Raw genomic sequence first — 25,274 nt, forward strand, 5'->3', positions numbered from 1 at the left:
GTTTACAGATATGTATCTTATAGACTAGTTAAAGCACTGGGGGTGGCTGCAGCTCTTAGGTGTCAATTTCAGGTTTGCTTCAGCCTAGGGTGTGCAATCGCTCAAGGCTATGGAAGAAGAGGAATTCTGAACCCATCTACTCCAGACCATAACCATACATGTAGGCAACAGAGGACGAAAAAGGGATTTCATGCTAGAAAGCTGAAAACTGTAGTGGGGGTGGGGTTGAGAGGTATCTGGATCCATTTACTTTTAGAGAACCCTTTCACTTATTCTGCATTAGGTGACAATAATACAGATTGTCTGCAAGATACTTTATAAAATCTTGTTCATCCCCCCAAAAAAATCCTGCAAGAAAGGCTACATCATATTGGATTGGATAAGATCAAAGAATCTAAAATTTACTCCAGACAAGATGGAACTGGGTGTTTTGCTGATTTGGAGCAGGTATACAGTCAGCTTTGGATAGGCTTGGAAGATTCAGAACTGACAAAAATAAATTCTTCACACAGCGCACAGTTAAACTATGGAATTTGCTTCCATAGTTGGCAGTGACAGCTATCAACTTGGATGGCTTTAAAAGGTTAGACAAATTTATGAAGGATAAGGCAATCAATGGCTACTAGTTATGCTGTCTGTGTTCTATCTCCACTGTCAGAGGTAGTATACCTCTGAATACCAACTGGATAAGGGCTAAGTATTGTTGCCCTCGGGTCATTTCTGCTGGTTTCCCATAGGAATCTGACTGGCCACTGTGAGAACAGGACCCTGAATTAGATGGGCCTTTGCGCTGATTCAGCATGCTCATCTACTATTCTTATGGCTTGTGCTCTGCTGTAAAATGTCAGGCTCACAGTTTGGCAGGAGAGAGAAAACTCAGGGTGGGATTCATCTCAAGAATCCTGTCAGAGGAAGCCCTGTTGCTTGTGCAACAGAGATTTCCCCACTTCTCCATGTCCCCTGAAATTGCCTCTGAGGGGATCAAGAGAACCCCCTGGAACAGCATGCAGGGAGAAAAGGGGGTCGTCCCCTTTGGAAAACTGAAATGCTTGCACTAATGGAATGCTCAACTGAGTACAATGTTGAGTTCCTCTGTTGGAGTGCCAGCGAAAGTTTTTTTTGTGTGTTCAGACCCAGAAACCTCCTCCCGAAATAAATTCACACTTGACTCAAAATTTTGGTTTGGTTTTTGGCAGAATTTAGGCCACAACTTTATTGATTACAGAAAGTGACTGGTTGCATAGGCTCTGGTTCGACTAGTTCCCTGACATGCAGGTAGTGCTGACCCAGAGTTCCAGCATAGGTCAGCCAAAGGTGAACTCCTGGATAAGCAGAAAGCCGGGAATGGGCTAACTCCGCCACCCAAATGTCCCCCTGGACTCAGGCACGGGCACAATCCCCTCTCAGGGGTTGACCAAACCACTGACTCCTTGAATTCCTTTAATGGAATACCAACACATAGGGATGGCGAGAGTGTTTCCCCATCCCTATCACCTGAACAAGAGCCTATCCGCAACCTTACAAGTTGTGACGATTTGCTACGTAGCAGGTGAAACCCAAATGGCAACAGCCAATCAGCCAAGTGGGGGAAATTCCTGCCGTGCCCCTGTCCCAACGACAGACAACACACGATGGCATAGAAAGGTCAAGCGAATAGCCCTAAAAGTAGGGAGAGGTGGGCAGGTGTTCCGAATGCACGCACCAAAAGAGGAAGCTCTGGGTCATGGGCATGGGCATAAATAGGTCCCTCGAACCGTTTGGACTACATCCCATTGGCCAGATTGTACCCAGCTTCGAGGGACCTACCAATCGGGTGTTGTGGCTGACCAATCGTACCCACCCACAACACAGGGTGTCGGTTTTCCAGGTCTCACCACAATACGTGCCCTCTTTAAGGGAGGACGCAATTTCCTGAAAAAGTAAGATCTAATCCAAGTCATTCAGGTCCTAGTCATATCCAGATTAAATTACTGTAACACACTCTACATGGGGTTGCCCTGTAAGACAAGACACTTCAGTTGGTAAAAAAAAAAGAAAGAAAGTGTTAACTGGGACTTGCAGGTTGGATCACAAAACTCTAATGTTATGTCATCTTCACTGGCTCCCCACCAGGCTCAATTCAAAGTGCTAGTTTTAACTTTTAAAAGCATCTAAGTGATGGTTCCTCATTTATGGAACACTCTCCTCAGGGAGGCACACCTGGCGCCATCACTATCTGTCTTTAGGTGACAGGTGTGCCTTTGGATCTTAAATTTCTGCTTATCTTTTAGTGGGGTAGGTTTCTGTATATATATATATATATATATATATATATATATATATATATATATGGAGAGAGAGAAAGAATGTATTATAGGTTGTTTTTAATGTTTATTTTTGTAAGTCACTTTGAGTTCTGTTTTTTAAAAAAGCAGCTAATAAATAGGAGGAGGTGGTGGTGGTGAAAGAAAGAAGTCCTGACTAGATACCTAAAGAACTGTCTTCTCCCTTCCAAACCTACAAGAGAAAAATGGCAAATTCTAAGCTTCTGATCTGTGTCTCCAATCTGTCAAAATTATGGTGGGCAGGTATAAGACACAGGGCCTCACTGAAGACTAAAAACAACCTCCCAAAACAGAAGGTCTGTCTGCTTCCATCCCTAGCTACCATTCAGCTCTTCTTGCAGGGTGCTGTTTTTTTTTGGGGGGTGATGCTTCTTAATAATCTGCTGGGGCTATTTTTTAAAAGTATTTTTAAATAGTCTTCCATATAGTTTCTTTCTAAGCTGCTGCGGCTGTTTTTCAGGATTGCAGAGGCACATATTTGCCTAGAGCACACCTTGTTATGTAACTGTCCCTTCAAATGTCAGATAGAATCCAATCAGAGTCCTAAAGGACTTGGGCTGAATGTGACTTAGCTGGCATTTGCTGGCTGCTATGACATTTCTTTTTTTGCTTTAGAGTTAGTCACTAGATCCTGTTACTGCATTGATTAGCAAAGTATGCATATAGGTATATATGTATGTATGTATGTGTGTATATATATATATATATATATACACATACATACATATATATATATATATATAAAATATCTGTGTCACACACACACACAGAAGCATAGATATAAAAAAGCTCATTGCTTATTCTTACAAGGCATAGCAATAAAGTGTGTCACTTTTTGCATCATTAATTTGCATTACCCGAAGTATTCTGCAATAAATAAAACTAATATCTATTTATTGCACAGTACTCTAGGCAATGCATAGTAATAAAACTATTTCTAAATATTCTGGATGTTGCATAAAAATAAATTGGTTTTATGGCCCTGTTAACATGCATTCCACACGGTCCTCCTCTTCCACCAGTCTTTGCATATGATATCAGGGAAACATTTTTTTTTCACACAGTTACACAATGTGGAGAGGCACAGCCCATCAGACATTCCCAATGCCGTGTATCCATATTGCTCAACCATGCTTAGGAGCACAGACATTATTATGATCACGTACAATAAGGGAACATTAAAAGCATATCATATGAAGCTGCCTTATATCCAAATTGGTTCCTGCCTTAATTCTAGTCCAGGGTGAGAAACATTTGGCCTTCCAGATGCTGCTGAACAGCAACACCCATCAGCCCCAGCAAGCATGGCCAATGGTCTGGGCTGTTGGGTTATAAGTAAAGCACCAGCTGGAGGTTCCCCATACCTGCTCTAGGCAGTTAAGAAGAGCTGTTGTCCAGCAGCAGAGCATCTGCTTTGCCTGGCAAACGTCCCAGGTTCAATCCCTGGATCTTGGTATTTCCAGGGAGAGATCCCCATCTGAAAACCTGGACAGCCTCTGCTAGTCAATATAGGCAATACTGAGCTAGATGGACCAGTAATCTGATTTTGCATTAGGCATCATCCTATGTAAAGCATGGCCTCAAAGACTAACATCTTGAGACAGTATCAACCCATGATGATGCTTCACTCGCTTTGTTTTTGTCTTTTACACAGAGTAGCAAACTCTCCATGGACACTGGCATAGACAGCCAAAGTGCTGCCCTCCAGATGTTGCTGCCTTCCCATCCACCCAGTCACCGTGGCTAATTGTGAAGGAAGATGACATCTGTGCTCCAACAGCATCTGGAGCACACCATTCAGGCTACCACTGTTCTTTTTCAACCTTCCTGTCAACCAAGGATCTTAGGCTATGCCACACTGGTCCCCAAAGGAATACACAAAAGAGCTTATTTTTAAAGTGACCTGGCAACTGTATCCACATTCCTAGCTTACTTCTTTCTTGGCATAAAAAATGTTTTGTTGTAGAGAAAAATAAAAGCTGGAACTCATTAAATGGTTCTCTGTTAACCTGGAGTGAGAGCTTCAGCAGAGGGCTCTGTCTTGGGTCCTGTACTTTTCAACAACTTTGTAAATGATTAGAATGGAGGACAAGTAATGCTTATCAAACTTGCAAATGACACAACGCTGGGTGGGGTAGCTAACACTATAAAAAGACAGCATCCAGGTTCAAAATAATCTTGATGGGTTGAAATGCTGGGCCAAAACACCATGACAAACTCCAATGAAAATAAAGATAAAGTCCCGCATTTAGGTATGAACAATCAGAGGCACAAATATGAGACTGAGGTGAGAGAGGGAGATTAGAATACCTGGTTTGGCAGCATGACATGTGAAGAGCATCTAGCTGATTTAGTTGATCAAAAGCTAAATAGAATGAGGCTCTTAAAAAACACACAACCTAATTCAATCTTAGCTGCATTAACAAAAGCACAGCGTCCAGATCATGAAAGGTAACTGTTCCATTCTATTCTGCACTGGTCAGGCCACATCTGGAGTACTATGTCCAGTTCTGGGCACCCAGGATACCTCTCTGAATATTATATATTATGAGATTTGAGCACGGCATAGTTAGTAGAAAAACTAAGTTTATATATTAAACTAAATATCCCACATACCAATGTGAATTTAAACAGAAAGGGGGGAGTTTCCCCCCAGCTTTAATTATGAGAAAGTCCTTTGACTGTGCATAGTCTGGAATGTATGGTCTGTTTCAAAACTAACCAAAAACATGACCTCTTGATTGAGTTCCAAATGCCATGCCAAAATATCATCACCTTAAGCCATTTCTGTAATTTCTAGTATTAAATATATAGAGAGAAAATTGAAGCAAAGGCATTTGCAGAGGCAGGGGGATTGCCAGTTTAGTGGTGTCATACATGCCTCTTTCAAATCGCATCATAAACCATCTCAGAAACTTGCAATATCTTATATTACAAAACTGCTTAATGTACTTGTCACTAAACCCTCATGACCGTCTTCTTCCTTCATCTTGCCCCACCTCACCAGATGCCTTTACTACTGTCCCACTTTCAGTTAAGCATGCCTAAGCTGCAGTGCCTTTTGTTTATCTTGTGGTGATGGAGTAATAAACTTTCCACTGGTATACTACCTGCCACTACAATGAGATGTTTGCCACCAGCAACATGTATATTTCTCAACAGATATACAACTACACCTCTCAATTCTGGCACTCCCACCATAACCAGTATTTACAGTCACTTTTCATCTCTCCCTAGCTCCAGGGGAGTAGGAAGTAAATTCTGGGGTGATTTATTGGAGGAGGAGGAAAGTAAAAGAAGACCCTAGTGATGTCGGATTTTGGACTAAAGTCTGACAAAAAAAGTCATTTTAGAAGTGCAAGAGTCATGTTACTCACAGTGTAGAGTTCATTGGTCACCTTCAGGAGTTCTTCATGCATCTGAAGTCCAATTTCCTTACTCTGGAACACAAAACAAAAACGTTAAGTTGAAAAAAGGTAATTTTGTTACAAAGGAAAGAACTAAATGAACACGGAGGGTGGACTTTTAAAATGTTATCAGAGCTTATTTGACACTGCATCCAAGTTATTGTTACATTTCGCCCTATAAAGTGTTTGAACTGAATTGTATAGGTGAACTTGCCCACTGCAAAAAGTCTGTACGAGAGGCACTTCTATGTTCTTAGCACACTGTCAGAAAAAAATAAATGTTAAATAGAACTACAATTAGTAGAATCAGATATGGGCATCTTAGCAGTCAGAACAATAAAGCACTACATGGCTGGGGAAGAAAAATGGAAGATAGACCTTTTGACAAGGAATAGAGGGGGGAAATGGTCATTTAAGTTGTTATAGTTTTCCAAATTTATTTTTTAATTTGTCTACAAAAGAATATTGCTAATCCACTGCAGATGTAGTTCCATATTTATTATAACCACATTTTTCGTGCTTTCCTCACTTTACAAAAGAGCGGGAGAATTTTTGCAACAGAGTTAGTTTCTGGCAATTCAATAAAAAAAAAACCTCTTCTGAATGTGTTCCCAATTTCCTGAACAGCTATCCAGATGGTTTTCAAAGCCCGTGTTCTGCTCTGCAGTGGTGTTGCTTTTTTAAGCGGTGTGTGCATTTCAGTCATGAATGTGATTTTGGGGAAATAAAATTGCCTTGGGTTAGAGAAACGCCTTCAGCACTATATAAATGTAGTTCAAATCCTTTTTCTTCAGAAATTGAATTGGTATAATCCCAAAAGGGATGCAAATCACCATCTAGGCTCTGCTTCTCTCATTCAGAAATGTTGAGTCCAAATTACATGTGTTCTTTATTCTGAAACAGGCAGTAAATAAATGAACCATTAATGTAGTTCTCACAAACAGCAGATGAGGTAGCAAGCCATGTAACTCCACAGACTGGTTCCCTCCAGCTATTGTTGGACCATGAGTGTCAGTGAGCATGGCCAATGGTCAAGGATGATGGGACGAGTAGGCCAAAAACATCTGAAGGTCACCAGGTTGGAGACAGCTGTTCCAAGAGTTCTAAAGTCCAATGATGTCAGATAGCAGGATTGTGTGAGACCCCTGCCTGAGATCTTAAAGAGCCACTTCCAGGGCAGAGGAGATGGTTATACGCTAGAAAGACCAGTGTTATGAGTCCATCGAAGCCAGCTTCAGATGTTCATATATGAAAAAGCCTATGTTCAGCTGCAAGTGCTGTATATATGAAAAGTTGACACTGCTCCCAAGATACACTCTCTTTTATGGCTTAGAAGTTTAAAACAGGAGGTACCAGTGTGCTAAATCAGCAAGAGGAGCCTTCTCAACTGCATGCAGTGATGAGAAAAATATATTCTGTACATTTCCACTGATTTATCTCACAGTTTGCAAAACATGGCATTGAAAAAGCTTGGGGCCAAATCTTGTCTTAAGTTAAAGCTCCACTTAATTTGCTTAATGGAGGGTATGTCCTATGGACTTACCTCTTAGGCTTTCTGTATACTCTATGTAGCCTCACTTACAAACTTGATGTAACCCCAAAATAAACCTGAATTTAAAATATCCTAAAGTGGGGATAATCTACAAAAACAAAAAACAAAAAAATACAACTGGAAAAGAGGGGGGAGAATGGCATTGCTGAAAAAGGAGTACAGAAGAAACATGGGCATATATATATATATATATACGTGGGGATCCAGGGCACAGTCCTTCAATGGCTGCGCTCGTTTCTCTCTGGTCGGGGACAGAGGGTGGCGCTTGGGGGGGAATTGTCATCGCGCCACTCCTTGGTGTGTGGAGTACCTCAGGGTGCGATACTCTCCCCAATGCTTTTCAACATCTTTATGCGCCCCCTCGCCCAGCTTGTCCGGAGTTTTGGGCTGGGTTGCCATCAGTATGCCGATGACACCCAACTCTATCTGTTGATGGATGGCCATCCTGACTCGGCCCCAGACACACTGACCAGATGTCTGGAAGCTGTGGCTGGATGGTTACGTGGGAGCCGGTTGAAGCTAAATCCTTCGAAGACAGAGGTCCTGTGGCTGGGACGGGACGATATGGGATTGGGGGGGCAACTCCCATCTCTTGCGGGGGCGCAGTTAGTGCCAGCACCGTCCGTTAAGAGTTTGGGTGTAATCTTCGACACCTCCCTTTCCATGGAGGCGCAGATTGCAGCTATAACAAAGGCGGCATTTTTCCATCTCCGCCAAGCTAAGCAGTTGGCTCCTTACCTCTCTCGCCCTGACCTAGCCACTGTGATCCACGCGACGGTCACCTCCAGACTGGATTATTGTAACTCGCTCTACGTGGGGCTGCCCTTAAGACTGACCCAGAAACTCCAGCGGGTGCAGAATGCTGCAGCGAGACTCCTTACGGGGTCTTCGCTGCGAGATCACATTCATCCGGTGCTATATCAACTGCACTGGCTCCCGGTGGAGTACAGGATCAGGTTTAAGGTGCTGGTTTTAACCTTTAAAGCCCTATACGGCCTTGGACCCTCGTACCTACGGGACCGCCTCTCCTGGTATGCCCCACAGAGAAACTTACGGTCTTCAAATAAAAATATCTTGAAGGTCCCAGGCCACAGAGAAGTTAGGCTGGCCTCAACTAGAGCCAGGGCTTTTTCGGCTGTGGCTCCGACCTGGTGGAACACTCTGTCACAAGAGACTAGGGCCCTGCAGGACTTGACATCTTTCCGCAGGGCCTGCAAGACAGAGCTGTTCCGCCAGGCCTTTGGCCAGGGCACAGCCTGACTCCCTCCCTCGGCAATCTTCGCGGAGCTCTGGCCCAATAGTGGCCAGTGGCTTGAACTTAATTAATTTTATAATGAATGATTTTAGAGCGTCGTTTGTGTTGTACTTTTGTATTGTTTTATTGTTGTTAGCCGCCCTGAGCCCAGCTTTGGCTGGGGAGGGCGGGATATAAATAAAATTTATTATTATTATTATTATAATATATATATATATGAATGAAAGGGCATAAGGAAAGCACCTCATGATATTGTTTGTTTTTTAAAAAATAATTTTTATTAACAGGCCAATCACATCACATTATCCAAATCACATTAGTTCCAAATTATACAGCCAAATTTTAAATTTTGTTGGGGGTACCCATACATCAAGCTCCGAACGAGTCCAAACATCACTTATATTGCTGCTTTAATTAAACAGTTCTATCCAGTTCAATCCAGATAGTCCTTTATTACTTTCTTCATCTTCTTGTTGTTGCACCTCATGATATTGGTTACTTTTTGGTTCACACCATAAAGCTATTTTTTTTAAGTTCCCAGGGATAGAAAGGGGTGGCTCATACACTTCAGCAGAAATGTTAAAGAATGTAATGTAGCTGGAATTTTGGGCAAGTGTGTCCACTCCACACACATCCCTAAAAACCAACAGGGAGTGCAAATGAAAGGGGGGAGCAGTTGAAAGAAGACTGATATGCTCAGTGGGCACAGAATGCTGGCTGACTGACTGTTGCGGTGGGGGGACAGGACAGGGAGGAATCATGTGCCTGAAACTCTGACCATAAAAACAGTGCACACTGCAATATTTTGTCGCAAGGCCCTACATGTTCTTTATAATTTGAACAAACTTTTAAAATAGATTTCTTCTAAAACGGTGGCATACAACAAGCAGCTGGTATAATTTCATATCCCAGAATTTTATCACATGGTTGGTCTGAGCCAAGAGATCCCACATCTGACAGGAAGTCCTATAATTGAAGGCATCTGGGTAAGCCGTCTCCTGCCACTAGCAAAGACTACATTACTAAAATAAGGTGTTGGATATGGAGCATACACAGGCAGAAAAAAGTTGGCTCAAGACAAACAGATGTACACACACACACACACAGAGAGAGAGAGAGAGAGAGAGAGAGAGAGAGAGAGAATTTCTTTAACAGCAAATTCAAGTTTACCCCTTATTACAACAGAGGATTCAAATATGAAGAAATCACAAAACTTTTTCAGAAGTGATGAACGTTCAACATATGTCGAACGTTCCATCTGTGCAAGTATTTCCGCTCACCACAGAAGAATCCCCACTTCCCTCCCACTATGTGAGGTTTTAGGGGTTTGCCTGACCCACCCAATCCAATTGGGGGTGGGGTGGGGAGGAAACCCTGTTGCACAAGTGTCAAGAAGCCTTTATGCAGAGCATCCACGGACATAATTCATTAGGTGACTTCGGTGCTGCTAAGTGCTTTCCATTTCCACAAAATATCAGTTGCATAAACATGATAATGTGTCCAATACATGAAAGAAAACACATTGCTAGGACAAGGAAAGAGGGCACTGTTCTCCTTCAAATATCAAATAAGACTAAGATATTCTGTGCTTCACCTCTGACGCTTGTTGCTAAGGTAGCATATCCCTCTGCCATTTTGAATATTTCCCCAGAACCCTGGCTTAAAATCTCTCCATTTTGCCTGCCCTCATTGAAGCATCATTTGCCCAACATTCTTCAGAGACCCTATTAGCCATAACCCTTGTTAGCTTGCATCCACTATTTGCTAATACTTTTACACAGGGATGTATTATTCATTTTTGCTTATTTAAATGATTTATATACCACCCTTGAAGAAGTTCCCCATACAAGCAATTTTCTTTCAGCCCTCGAAAATAGCAACAGCATTATTTCTTTTGGTCTGCTGATATGCAAAAATGGGTATCAGGTAAAAACAACTGGTTGCAAAAGGGTGGGGGGAATAGTAGAAAGGATTTTTTTATTTCAGCTTTTATGTCCCAACTGCCTTAAACCACACATTACCTCTGAGTGATATTTTGTTTTTAAAAGAAAATGTTTAGCAGGAAAGGTGACAGTTCTAGCAATATGCCTGGAATGTTTTCATTGCAAGGATTTGTGATTTTTGCTGGCCCACAGCATCAGTGTTTAGCTTTCAGTGTACTCAGCTATAAACCTTTCCAAGGAAAATTTACTACTTTGCTCCAGAGGACTTATGGGTTTTATGCAGCAAGAAACCACAGCCACTAGAGGACAAGTGCCCTTTGTCATTATAACTTTGAACAGCTACTGGAACAAGCAAAGCAGTATTACTACTAAGTCTTATAAAGGTCTTGAAAGACAAGTTTAATATCAACCTAAGCCACCCCATCAATGGAAAAGTCACTGGTATGAGATTATAAAAGCTCAGTGAAACTAATGAGAGGCCTTGGGGCTTGGATCTGGAGAATGGATCATGTCTCTCAGACATGGATCATGTCTTGTTATAACAAAGGTTGTTATAACAAGTGGCCTAGCCTGAGACGGATGTGACAGTTTGGTCCACATCAGCAACGCAATCCTAAGAGTGGGGGCGGATTCTGTCAGGGAACTGCCATCGGAACTAGAGGAGGAGGCGAGGCCCCACAACGATGCTGGAGAGGGGCCAAGCAGGGAGAGAGGCAAGTCTCCTGTTGGGGAAGAAAATCAGCGCAGCACCAGGGATAGAGGGGGGCCAATGGGGGAAGCAGAGAGCAGGCTCCGGGACTCTTCACTGGACACCAGCGGGGAGAGCACAGGTCCTCCGCTACCCACGCCCTCCCTGCGCAGAAGACTTCCGCGCAGGGAGAGTAGGAGGAGACTGGGCGTCAAACAACTTTTATGTTGGAAAAGGTTTAAGAAACACCCACTGACGGATTCTGCCAGCGACTGAACAGCCACGGAGTGGATGGCTGTCCAGCGAGAAATGGTTTAACCAGCCAACCTAGCCCAGAGCGGCGGCTATTTACGCACAAGCAACCCCTAAAGCCATTACAGATTCCAAAGTTAGATCAGAAATCTAAGGCAGCAGAATGTTCTTCCATGCTCCACTATGCAACTCTAGCCTAAACCATTATAAATTATTATCATTGTTAAAGAATCATAAAGTTGGAAGAGACCACAGGAGTCATCTAGTTCAACGCCTTGCAATGCAGGAATCTTTTGCTAGCATGGGGCTTGAACCCACAGCCTGGAGGTTGAAACTATCAAGTTCTACCTACTTTCATTATCATCACCATCCACCTTGAACCAGCAGGTCCCAGTGGGAGTTACAACCATTTAAAACTCAATATCAGAATCAGTTAAAACAAATTCTAGTCGCGGGAATAGGGTGGGTCCTGAAACACACACCTCAGGTGTCAAAGGCAAGGGTAAAGAGGCGTGTCTTCAGCGTATGTCAGAAACTGTATAATGAAGGGGCCTGATGCACCTCTGTTGGGGAGGGAATTCCACAACCTAGGAGCTGCCACAGAGTGACCTCTCCAAAACCACCCTGCTGGAGTTCTGAGGGCAGTGAAACTACCAAGAAGCCTCTCTGCCAATCTTAACACCTGACAGGAGATGGTCTTTCTTGTGCCTTATGCATAAAAAGAGCCCTTCTAGGTCAGGCAAATTGCTTATCCAATACAGCATCCTGTTCTCACATTAGTTATGCAGAAGTCTATGGGAAGCCTTAAGGCAGAATGTGAGTGGAACTGGCAGTGAGGGTAGAACATAGCCTTACCCTACATAAATTTGACTAATTCTCTTTTAAAGTTGGTGGCCCTCACTACATCTTGTGGGAATCACACACAGCCATAACATAGTACTTCACACATGTTGTTAATGTGAAGTACTTTATGATGACTGTCTTGTACAGTGGTACCTCAGGTTACATACGCTTCAGGTTACATATGCTTCAGGTTACAGACTCCACTAACCCAGAAATAGTGCTTCAGGTTAAGAACTTTGGTTCAGGATGAGAACAGAAATTGTGCTCCGGCGGCACGGCAGCAGCAGGAGGCCCCATTAGCTAAAGTGGTGCTTCAGGTTAAGAACAGTTTCAGGTTAAGTACGGACCTCCGGAATGAATTAAGTACTTAACCCGAGGTACCGCTGTATCTTCCAACATCCAGCTTCACCAAAGAGAAAAGCTTCATTGTAACATGTACTGGCTTCCAGTACGTTTCCAAGTACAATTCAAAGTGTTGGTGCTGACCTTTAAAGCCCTAAACGGCCTTGGCCCAGGGAGTGTCTCCACCCCCATCGTTCAGCCCGGACACTGAGGTCCAGCTCCGAGGGTCTTCTGGCAGTCTCCTCACTGCAAGAAGTGAAGTTACAGGGAACCAGGCAGAGGACCTTCTCAGCGGCCTCCCTGTGGAACGCCCTCCCATCAAATGTCAAGGAGATAAAGAACTACACAATTTTTAGAAGACATCTGAAGGCAGCCCTGTATCGGGAAGTTTTTAATGTTTGACATATTCCGCTGGAAGCCGCCCAGAGTGGCTGGGTATAAACAATAACATTATTATTATTATTATTAAATAATTATTACTATGCTCAATTTGTTTTGGCATTAAACCCTTGCATGGGGCATTTGGAAAAACATTTGTGAATTTTTAAAAATACTAGTGACCTCAAATTGTGTATGTCTACAAAATATTCTGAATAATATTTTTAAATATTTAATAAACTCTTTGTTATCAATAGAACTCCTAAAGGTGGCAGAACATAATAAAACTTTCTATGTTGAGCATCATTTTGAAGCTTTGTTTCCTTTTGCAGGAGAGCGTATCAATATTTTTCGTTCTGCCCCTCCCTTTTTCTTCTTTCAATGTTGTTAAAGCAAGGCAAGAATTTATCACATTATATACTTGAAGAAAACATGTATCATAGGGAAAAATATAATATTGCACCTAGGTAGAAGAAACACTAGTGTAAAAACACTGGAGTGAGCTTGAAGCATTACCATCAGCTGTGATTTTAAACCACTACTATCATAACAATATGCCACATCAATAGACATACAGATTACAAGCTTTCATTCTTATAGGAGAATTGTTGTTGTTACTTATTAAATCTGTATTCCATCCTTCATCCGTAGATCTCAGAGTGGTTCACAACATAACAATACAAGATAAAAAAAACAAAATACATAATAAAAACAAGAATAAAAACAAACCAATAACCCCCACTCCCTGGAGGACAGGGAGGAGGCAGAGTTGTTACATTGGCTTAAAAGCAGAACTACGTCTATTGAAATGGAACCTCATTACCACCATAGCATGCCATATAAAGCCCAGCAATAAGAACAGAAACTCAAATGGTGGTGTGTGTTTTTTTAAGCTGATTTTGTATGAGCCAACTATGACTGTTAGCAGTAATCAAGATGCTAAGATTGTGTTCGTGGAAGACAATCTTACTTGGCTAAGAGTGATCGTCAAAGAAGAAGAAAGAAGAAGGCAAGATGCTAAACAGATACCCAGGGATTCCCTTTCACTTGCTCAGCAGAAATCATTTGCACTGTTTTATTTTACAGAATCCAAAGCACTTGCATTAATATTAGGGGACACGAGTTTCCAACAATCAAAGTGATTTCTCGTTAAGATCATGTCAGCACAGGATATTTCCTATGCAGCCTACCACAGAGACCTGTCTGGACAATTAGACACTCTCACATAATCCACCGTCTTGAGATTTTAGCCCTTTACCCTTGCAAAGTGAAATCTATCTCCTATGATTGTGGGTGATTAATTATTTATGCAAATGTCACAACACAATGATGCAATGTCTTCTGACACCATAAAACCCAGAGAGGCAGCAATGTAACGATGGGCCTTACTCCAAACCACAGTACATCTCAGAATGGCTATGAGATTACAGCAATGAAGGCATACCTGGAAGGAAAGATATTTCTAGCAAGGAATGGATACAATGGGAAATAAACCCATTTCAAAAATCCATTGTACATGGGATAGATGTATAACCACACACAACCAGCCAAGCAATTGTAGTACCTATATATGTGCATTATCTCCCTTTAGAGGTCAGCAATAAGCACAAATACAGTGGTACCTTGGGTTACATACGCTTCAGGTTACATACGCTTCAGGTTACAAACTCTGCTAATACAGAAATATTACCTCAGGTTAAGAACTTTGGTTCAGGATGAGAACAGAAATCGTGCTCCGGAGGTGCAGTGGCAGCAGGAGGCCCCATTAGCTAAAGTGGTGCTTCAGGTTAAGAACAGTTTCAGGTTAAGAATGGACCTCCGGAACGAATTAAGTACTTAACCCGAGGTACCACTGTAAAATGATTTACAAAAAAACCTGTCTGTTTAGAAATTACTTAATTCCTGGGAGTAACTGCATTACCACTAGTTGTAAGGAGGTTACCATGAAATAAACAACATTTTCTCCACTACAGATAGGTAGCCGTGTTGGTCTGCCATAGTCAAAACAAAACAAAAAATTTTTTTTTCCTTCCAGTAGCACCTTAAAGACCAACTAAGTTAGTTCTTGGTATGAGCTTTCGTGTGCATGCACACTTCTTCAGATATCTGATATCAGGTATCTGAAGAAGTGTGCATGCACACGAAAGCTCATACCAAGAACTAACTTAGTTGGTCTTTAAGGTGCTACTGGAAGGAAAAAAAAAATTTTTTTATTTTCTCCACTAGTCTGTAAAGAAGCTGAAGTACAGCTGGGTTTTTTAAGCATCGCTTTTGCAATATAATTTCCCCATAGTACTAATAGAGAACATCCCTATTTTGGGAAATGCAGTGATGAGCAAAAAAAATACTTTTATATTATCTGCTGAAGAACCAGAAAAGTGGCAAAGGAAAGTGTTTTGTGGAATCTGTCTCCAACACTCCCATTACAATCATGGGCCCAATTTTGTAATGCATCAATGTAACAAACAGAGGACAAGATAATGATCAGACAGTGGAGATCTAAGATTACTGATGTAAAAGCCTTGGGGTCATTTTAGCCATTTAGTCTTCAGTCTCCATCTAATCACCAGCAAGCAGTAAATGTACCAACATTATGAATCATAAAATCTCCAACAGTGATTAGGCAGGGCAGCTCCTAGGTATCTGAAGGTAATGGTTGCTCTTTACTCCTTATTTGTTTAGTAGTTTTGTTGTCCCTCATTTTCTCCTTGGCTCCTCTATAAAACTCCATCAACTTTCCTTTGTGCTTTAGCTGGATAGTGGCCTTTAGAACTAAACAAAGGATAACGTTTTCTTTTCCTAAACAAAAAAAAATTTTTCCTTCCAGTAGCACCTTAAAGACCAACTAAGTTAGTTCTTGGTATGAGCTTTCGTGTGCATGCACACTTCTTCAGATACACAGGTATCTGAAGAAGTGTGCATGCACATTTTCTTTTCCTGTTTCCTTCTTTTACACTGATTTCCTCTCCCCCATCTACCTGTCCTCACCACATCTTATCATTACAATAATAGTGCATTTCAAACTAACCAAATATCAGAACAAAATACCCCCAGATACCTTGGTAGTTAAGAGACACATACCAGCAGCACCATGTTCCTTACACCTTCACCTCAAGCATGCCCAGTAAATCCACCTGCCCTCACCCCTAGGCATGGATAGTTGGAAGTAGCAGGCTATTTGCTAAATCAATCATTGGGATCTACGTCTACAATTGGAATAAAGGCGCACCAGGAATTTCTATTCCTTGCAACTCCCTTTGCCCAAACCATACCCACAGAATAGCAAATGGAAGGGCAGTTGTGCAACAATGTTACCTACAATAAACAGGATCCTTTATGGCGTTTATGGTGGTGGTGTGCATTTCTTCAGCTTGGTTTAAGAAATTCTCTTCTTTAACAGCAGAAAACCCTGCGGCATGAAGAAAAGGCTGAAACTTAAGGAAGAGACCTTGGATCAGCTGCCCCTTCTTTTATATAGTTCTCTCTAAGTGATATCATGCGGGACACGGGTGGCGCTGTGGGTTAAACCACAGAGCCTAGGACTTGCTGATCAGAAGGTCGGCGGTTCAAATCCCCGCGACGACATGACCCGGAAGCTGTTAAGTGATAACATCAGCTGGCATAGAATCAATACTTGGTACGGATATTTCCAAGGGCTACTTCAATGGTTCTTAACTTGTGGTCCATAGACTCCTATGGGGTCCACAGATGGACTTCAGGTGGGGTCTGTGAACTGAGCTCAAAAAGGAAACCAATTTCTAATGCAATAAAATAAACTGTATGCAAAAAGTTTCCATGTATGTGTTAATGTGCATTTTTCTGGGGAGGACGTCCATAGCTTTCACCAGATTCTGAAGGGGATCCATGACTCAACAAAGGTTAAGAACCACTGGGCTACTTCGAACATTACAGGATTTCCTACAAAAAACACTTCCTATTTAAGGTGGTGGGGAGGGAAAAAACTTGGGTCTATAACTTATTAGAGTTGCATTAAGTATTTACTGTGCTCTGTGTACATGCTCTTGGAAGCTGTGACAAGCATACATGCACCATAACTACATATAGCAAAATAACTGCGCACAATCATCCTATTACATGATTATGCATGGTTTTAAAAAGAGCAAGCGTACAACAGAGTCTAATCATGTAGGTCAGATTTCGTATGAAATTTACAAAAAGTTAGAGCATTTATAGCAAACTTCTAAAAGGGGAGCGGGGAACTCTGCACCTTTAGTTGGGGTTTTGGAAATGTAACCTTAAAGGAATAAGAACGTAACAGGATCCTCTGAGACAGTTCTGCTTCTAGGGTTTAAAAATGTATTTACAATTCCACACTTGTGTAAGGCAGCTTAATCTCTTCATATCAGAAGGTGATAATGGCTCCAGGCCCTAAAAATCTTTACCTGCTGATTTCTGCAGATCAAGCTGCAGTTACAGGCACAAGAGAAGGCTGGGCTGCTTTGTGGTTAGTTGGCAACCCAATGTTCCACAGCTACCAAGGGGACTCCAGAAGCACCTGGGCATAGGAAAATGAATGGGTGAGGACTTTTTCTTTAAAACACTGAAGGGAGCACAGCACAGCTGAACATGGTTTGCCTTAGCTCATCAATACAGTGGTACCTTGGGTTAAGTACTTAATTCGTTCTGGAGGTCCGTACTTAACCTGAAACTGTTCTTAACCTGAAGCACCACTTTAGCTAATGGGGCCCCCTGCTGCCGCTGGAGCACGATTTCTGTTCTCATCCTGAAGCAAAATTCTTAACCTGAGGTAATATTTCTGGGTTAGCAGAGTCTGTAACCTGAAGCGTATGTAACCAGAAGCGTATGTAACCCGAGGTACCATTTTATGTTAAACCAATAGATGAACTGTGGCAAGGATGAAGAGTGTTAAGAATGACTTTGAAAGACGAGTAACATGCTTTTATTGATAATCTCCAGCTCCATGCAAACAAGTTAATTCACTGAAGCACTTTAAAATGGGGGGGGGGGTAGTTAACGATAGCCATTTTGTCTACTTATTTCTGAATAATTCTGCCGCTTCAAAAATCTCATATAGAACTTAATGGAGTTTACAGTTCCAGAGACAAAAACAGGTAATTGGTGGTCTTAAGGGAGGTAAAGGAGAAAAAGCTCCAAGGATAAACACTACTAGCAGATTGCTAAAGGCTAATAAAGCAAGGATAAATTATGGGTGTTTTTATATATCCCTCATATTTGCATCATGAAAATACCCATTTGCAATGGAAAAATTCACCACACATTACCATTCCTGTATGTATGTCCCCACAAGATGTCAAAACCAATTAATAATGGCTCAAAGAGGGAAATTAAAAGTGACATCTCTGAAACAAAATGTTGCTCCAATTTACCATCAGAGCAATCTACAACAGCTGTAGAACAATTAGGGGCTGTTCTTAACCCTTCTAGTGCCATCTAGCCTGCACAATTATTTTTAAGAAGAGCTTGAGCATGGCCTCCACAGTATGAAAGTTGGAAGGACTGCAAAAACAAAACAAAACACTGAAAAATAAGTTCCAGGAAATAATCTTGCATTGATGCAGCAGATGGGCCTCATTCACTTAGCCATTTAAGGTAGAGCCGCCAGATTATCTACCTCCTCAACATCTGCATGATAAAACCATTTTGCATTTGTGTTTTCTTTTGTTTGCTGATGTGAGCTAGCAAGACTGGATACAGTGGGTTTGCCGTTTAGGATTTTTAAAAAGTGTAGTGGGAAATACTCATGTGACAACATTTCAAGGAAATGTCTCGAAAAATATTAAAAGACTAGCTATTTCCAGGACAAATTAACATGTGAAAAGGACTCTAGTGGGTTTTTTTTTAAAATCACATTGTCACACATGTTATTAATCTGATTTATGAGCTGATCACTTTAAAAAGTATGCAAATCATGCTTGATTATAAATGCCTGGCCCAGATGGTGTTCTTTATTCTGGTCAGTAATATTATGGCTTCACACATGCCTTGGCTTTCCCAAATATTACAATAACAAACAAATAAGCACACAAATAAGAAAGGAAAGGCTAATAATGATACACAATGGATTAAAGCCTAGGAAAAGACCAGCTCCAGAATGTAAGGCGCGCACACAACAGTGACAAAATTACAGCATGAAATAAGCTGTTTAAAAATGGTTTTAGCTCATCATTGTTTCCCAGAGACTTGTGAGCTGTACTGAGACTTCAGCCTTAAGTGACATGTTGTGAATAGAATCTCAGATGCACACTCAACACAATAACTCTTTGCTCCGATTAAAAGCAGGTGCTGTGTGTGGCAAGCTGCGGATGGCATCAAGCTAATGCTACCTCTGGTTCATGCCAGGAACATATCAGCTTGGGGTGATGGCAGAGGGGCACTTAGTTGAGCAAACAATGGAAACACAGATCCCATTGGTTATGCTGGGGAAAGCTACAGTTCTAAAGGAATTGCCTAAGAGCCACTGTCCAAGAAAATAAACTGTTAAAGCTGTCAAGGCTTGAACAAGCACAGACTCCAGCTCCCTCTCAGGAGATGTCCACACTTCCATTTGCCCTGGTGCTTCCCGCAGGGAAAGCCACGGTGTGCTGCTGAATCGGAGCCAACGGCAATTAGATTTTTCCACAGATTGCTGTTTGTTCCAGTTCAGCGGCAAAGAGCTTGTTTTCCCAGGAAAGTTGCGGGGCAAACACAAAACCTCTTGGATTCATGCTTTATAGGTACGGGGCAGGCTGAACTGTGGCTGAGTCTACACTCCAGACAGAACCCCTGACTCAGTCAAAAGGGTCTGAAAATCCAACGTTCCACTGCTCTCGGAATGCCCACCAAATAATTCCTCACAGCTTGATCTTTTTTATTCCAATGACCCCTATAAAAAGTGGCCTTTAATGCCAACTGACGTAATGGGAAACCTCACAGGGTGCGTAGTCACCTCTTTAGTAACAACACAAGTCTAGTAGTTTCTTGGCAGAATGCCACCTGAAGAACCTCTATACATTGTATCTGCCAGGCCTCAATTAGAAGTACAGTCATACCTCGGGTTAAATATGCTTCAGGCTGAGCGTTTTCAGGTTACGCTCCGTGGCGACCCGGAAGTAACAGAATGTGTTACTTCTGGGTTTCGCCGCTCACGCAGACACTCAAAATGACGTCACAAGCATGCGCAGAAGCAGGAAATCATGACCCGCACAGTCACATTCTACTCAGGATGCGAACGGGGCTCCGGAACACATCCCGTTCGCATCCAGAGGTACCACTGTCCTGGTAAATAGTCAGTCTCGTCATACTGACAAACCAAATGGTTTTATAACAAAACATTTAGGGTTTGTCCACACTTGCCCGTGCCTATAAAGCACAACGCGGGTGGCACTGTGGTCGAAACCACTGAGCCTCTTGGGCTTGCCAATCAGAAGGTTGGCAGTTTGAATCCCCCACAATGGAGTGAGCTCTTGTTGCTCTGTCCCAGCTCCTGCCAACCTAGCAGTTCAAAAGCACGTCAGTGCAAGTAGATAAATAGGTACTGCTGTGGCAGGAACGTAAATGGTGTTTCCGTGCGTTCTGATTTCTGTCACGGTGTTCCGTTGTGCCAGAAGTGGTTTAGTCATGCTGGCCACATGACCCGGAAAGCTGTCTGTGGACAAACACCAGCTCCTTCGGCCTGAAAGCGAGATGAGTGCCACAACCCCATAGTCGCCTTTGACTGGACTTAACCGTCCAGGGGTCCTGTACCTTTGTGTGGAGTCTGAGCGGTTTTCCACTTGTCCTATGCTTCCTAGGCACAGGTCCAAGTGGTTTCGCGTTTGCCCCCCAGCTTTCCCCTAGAAAACATGCTCTCTACTGCTGAATCAGAACAAATGACAATCCACAGGGAACCCAACTGCCGCCATTTGGTCCGATTCAGCAGTTAACCGTAGGTTTTCCCAGGAGAAGGCAGTGGGACAGATGGGAGGTGTGGACGAGCCCTTATATATGTAACTTTAATTGTACAGTGTCAGTTTCTCCACAGTTAATGACAAGGAAACCCCAGAATACAGTTTTCTGAGAAGGCCCACAAGTCTTTATATAAGAGAACCTGTTCTGACTCATATGCTCTGGCATTTTGCCCCCAAAGTTCTCTCAGCACTGCTTCATTATGTGGCGCTTACTCTCTCAGGAGGCTATTGAGTGTACTATACAATAAATCAGATCAAATTAAGTGACACAAACATTCGTTTACCTTTTTAAATAGCCGGATGACATCCTCACTGATCTGGGAGAGTCTGACAATGACATTGTTCATGAAGATGTCATTCAGGGTAGCATGGTCTCTGCTTTCTCTCCGAGTTTGGGTCAGTACCAGATACCAGCAGTTCACGGGAGAAAGAAGGTGCTGATCCTTCCTATAAGCATACAAATTGATGGTTTAAAAAACGTTAGCTCACACATGAGGGCAGTCTTCTTGCTATGAGTAATAATGAGTTCCACTGACTAAAAGTTACTATCAAACAGGTTGAGCAGGCAAAGAAAGCCTGGATTAACTTTCTACCAAAAGTTATGTGCTTACAGCAGTTCACTATAAGAATCTAGAGCCAATATGATGATACAGTTCACAGCTAATTAAAAATTTTGTAAATAAAAATGAACAAATTTGGGAATTAGGAGTGGGCAATAGTTATGCCCTTTTTATACTAACAGCCCAATCATATACCACTGAAACTATGTCCTCTTTTATTCAATGTAGCTCACTTTCAAAATCTGTGCATTAGCAAATTGTATACCATAATAAAGTGTTTGCTTTATGATAGCAAGCAAGGTAAAAAGGAAACCATTTCCACTATGAAGTCTAATAACATACTCCAAACAAATTGGAAAATGTTCTTTTTCAAAATACACTTCATTCCAGCATTAACATTTTCAGAATAAAAACAAAATTCCATGAACACAGGTATATATTTAACTTCAGTTCCCAAATAAAATCGAATGTTTCTTAAGCCAAGTTGATAGGTATACCCCAGTATATAGTTTAAATGCAATCCACACCAACAAAGCAATAGTCATCGAAGAAACAGATACTGTACATGTTCAGCTGGGTACAGTTAAAGAGAACCAAGTTAGTTTCACTTTTTTGACCAAACAATTCCTATTCACACAAGTCTCTGACTATAAATCACAACCATAAACTGATTTGCTACACACAAGAAAACAATCAGCTCCATACACACCTTTTATTTATATACTGCCAAAAGACTTTGCCTTAAAAAGGCTAATAAAATTTCCAATAACACCACAGATAAAAACAGTAAACACATTGAAGACAAACAAGCCAAAAAAAGAAAAGCTGATAAAACAATAATAATCAAAAAAAGGCCCTCAAGTGTCATAAAAGGGCCAAATGCCTATCCAATACACACCCGGTTCAGCTTCCTCTTCCCAGCGTTAGAAGCCAAACAAGAGGCTGGATGCCAAATCACCCTGAACCACTGTCTTGTTGAGGAAAGAAAATTACAATGAACGATATTAGACCAATTCTTTGCCATTAAGAAATCTCAACAAGTCCCTAGAGAGCAGTCAAGACCCACAACGAACATCTCATCAAGTCAAGAATATTATGTGCCGACAAAGCAATGCAGCAAGACTTAGAAACTATGCAGTAGGGAACAATTCTGCATTAGTGGGGAGAAGGACTAGGTGACTTATTAGGGTTTTTCCATCTCCCAGGCCAGCTATCCTGACAAACCATTTAGAGGCCTCCTTTTGTTATAGACATTGTTGGCTGTACTGCCAGTCATAGTTTTGAGTCAGAGAATATTGCAGCTTGCTTCCATTCATGTAAACTGCAACAGTGCACAAGGGCTACAAATTAGAGATTGGAGACCCAGTGGAAGATTGGGCCATGAGCCAGCTTTTATTGTATCCATTCATACAAGAAAGCTAGTTGAAATTCTAGATGAATACAAGCCAAATGCAACTAACCAGACATGCATGGAAGTCCACTAATAGCTCAATAAGCCACTTGTTTTTGCTGCCTACACCCAGGACAGCAAAAATGGAGACGTTTTCAAACACCTGGCTGGACCAATATTGTGACTAGGACTGGCACTATTGCAAACCATGTGCCACGAGTTGCACAGCCCTGCTCAAGTCCAAGGACATCAGGAAATATGCACATTCCATTCTGCGGTATTATAACATACCATTGGCCAAGAAAACAGAAGAAATGGAGTTGTTTTTTAGTTTATACTTATGTTGCAACACACTTCACTTGTAGCCACTGGCCAGAAAAATACTGGGCTGCAGTAAACATACACCACTTTCTTCTCCCTGTAGCAGTTTGCATGATTAACATTGGCCACACTGTTCATTCTATGGTGCCAGCAGTTTCTTCTTTTCCCTTCCTAGCATCACTGTCAAGAAGCAGAGGCTGAAGTTACAGCCCTGCATTCCTATACGCTGTGTGTCTTGCAAAGTGTTAACTAAAGCTTGGTAACGCAGCTCAGCCGCTTGCTTCTCAACAAAAAATGCAAATCCATCTTAGCATCCCTGATGTAGCAGAAACATTTTTACACGTTTCAGTGATGTTCATTATCAACACAATGAACACCAAGAAGCGAAGGGATGACAAATGCTAGGAATGTGTAGCGCCACACTGTTCTGATCTGTCTCTCCCCATCTTATTAGCCGGAAAACATTCCAATTCTCAAAAGGATTTCTAACTAATGAGGGGACACTGATAATCATCTGGATTCCTTCTACACAGATACACATACACACCCGGTGTTGTGCATGAGCTTGGCAAATAGATCTGTTCATAGAAGCCATTTCCACAACTGAATATTTGAACCTTATGGCTTCATGGGGCTTTAAACAAAGCCATCATGATTAATGAAATTTTAATGGTTCCGAGGAAAACTGCCATGTTTTCAGGAGCATTTTTCCAGTGCACAGGCTACTCTTGGTAATGCTTGCAAAATGCAAAACATTGCAAGTACTAATGAAACCCCATACATAGGAGGATCTCAAAGCACTTATTATTCATTTTCAAAACAACTCTCAATGTGCGACCGCCAAGCACTAATTGGCTTATTATATTTTCCTATGTTAGTAAGTTGAAAAAGTGGAATGAAAAACCATGGAATAAGCAGTGTTCATGACCTTTAGAAGAACTAACTGAAGGACAGTAGAGAAGAAGGGATAACACACACAGACACAGACACATGCAAGAGTAGAGGATGGCCCAGGGAAGCTGGACCAAGGATAAATGGTCTCTCAGGTCAAAAAAAAGAACAGCCACACATGATCTAGATAAAGACCATTCAAGCAGTGACCCAATCTTTCTATGACATCTGTGTCACTAAAATATACCTACAAGCAACAGGGGAAATTTACTGATTGTAATTATGCTTCAGCATAAGTCTCCCTCCCCCCCTTCTTTTCTGCAGCAACCCATGTGGATATTTAATTAGTTCCTTTAACTTCTAGCTGTCCTTACAGTTTGCAAAGGGTGTGCTTTCTAGGCAACAGGCAGCAATGAAACTCACTAAAAATAATCAAGTGGCGTACATTACCATGGAGGGAGAATCCTCAGTTAACTATAGGACTGGAAGCAAACATTTTCATAGCTCTGAAGTCTGCTATCACAGCTTAGGAAACCCTCCCACATGGAAAAGAAGAGCAAGGAAGTACACTATGATATGATTTCAGCTCAAAAGCGTTTACAGAAAGCACCATTTCCAGACATGAACAGAGGACTGCTTCCATTCCTAGCCAGCTCATCAAACATTTTGGCCTGAACAGAAGTTCTCAGCTACGCTGACACCAACAGAAATGCTGCTTTTTCAGCTCTCCACAGTCTATAACAGAACAGCCAATGACAACACAAAGTGAGCACCGATGAACCAGAAGTGCACCTGTTGTTTATTGCCTCTTCCTTCAAGGCATCACTACTAAACTTTGCATAGGTCATTTGCCAACAAAAGAATCTGACAATCCAGCTGTTCTGCGTGCTCAACAATCTGGGGAACAATAGAAGATACCCAAGAGTGAAGGTCCAAAATGTGAGGAGTCAGCTATTATCTGTGTACAGAAACAGGTGGATCAAGGCTGCCCGCCAAAGGTTTTGCAAGGTAATCCAGCAATAGCAAAAAGGGCAGGGGAAAATAGTAGGCCGGGTGGTGCTGAAGATTATTAATGTATAAAGCAAATAAATGGTTCAGTTTTGTTAAGCTCATTTTCCATTTTCCCTTTGAAACCATAATGTTCAATAATATATTACTGCTGTTTAAAATTGATGAACCACTTTATAAGCCTCAGCAGCT

General features: G+C 41.9%; 1 protein-coding gene across 3 annotated transcripts in view; it reads right to left on the reverse strand.

Annotated features, from left to right (window-relative positions):
* SRGAP3 (SLIT-ROBO Rho GTPase activating protein 3) overlaps positions 1-25,274 on the reverse strand; it is a 191,387-nt gene that overhangs the window by 73,697 nt on the left and 92,416 nt on the right. For all 3 annotated transcript variants that reach the window (XR_014544879.1, XM_083600535.1, XM_083600536.1), the window contains exons 3-4: positions 21,197-21,359; positions 5,702-5,764 (exon numbers count right to left, since the gene is read on the reverse strand). Coding sequence is in view for 2 of the 3 variants with exons in the window: in XM_083600535.1 (XP_083456661.1) it covers positions 5,702-5,764; positions 21,197-21,359 (226 nt within the window). In the remaining variant the exon portion in view is untranslated. The remainder of the gene's footprint in view (positions 1-5,701; positions 5,765-21,196; positions 21,360-25,274) is intronic.

The sequence above is a fragment of the Podarcis filfolensis genome (genome assembly GCF_964270895.1).
Source record: "Podarcis filfolensis genome assembly, chromosome: 2".
Taxonomy (NCBI): Eukaryota; Metazoa; Chordata; class Lepidosauria; order Squamata; family Lacertidae; genus Podarcis; species Podarcis filfolensis.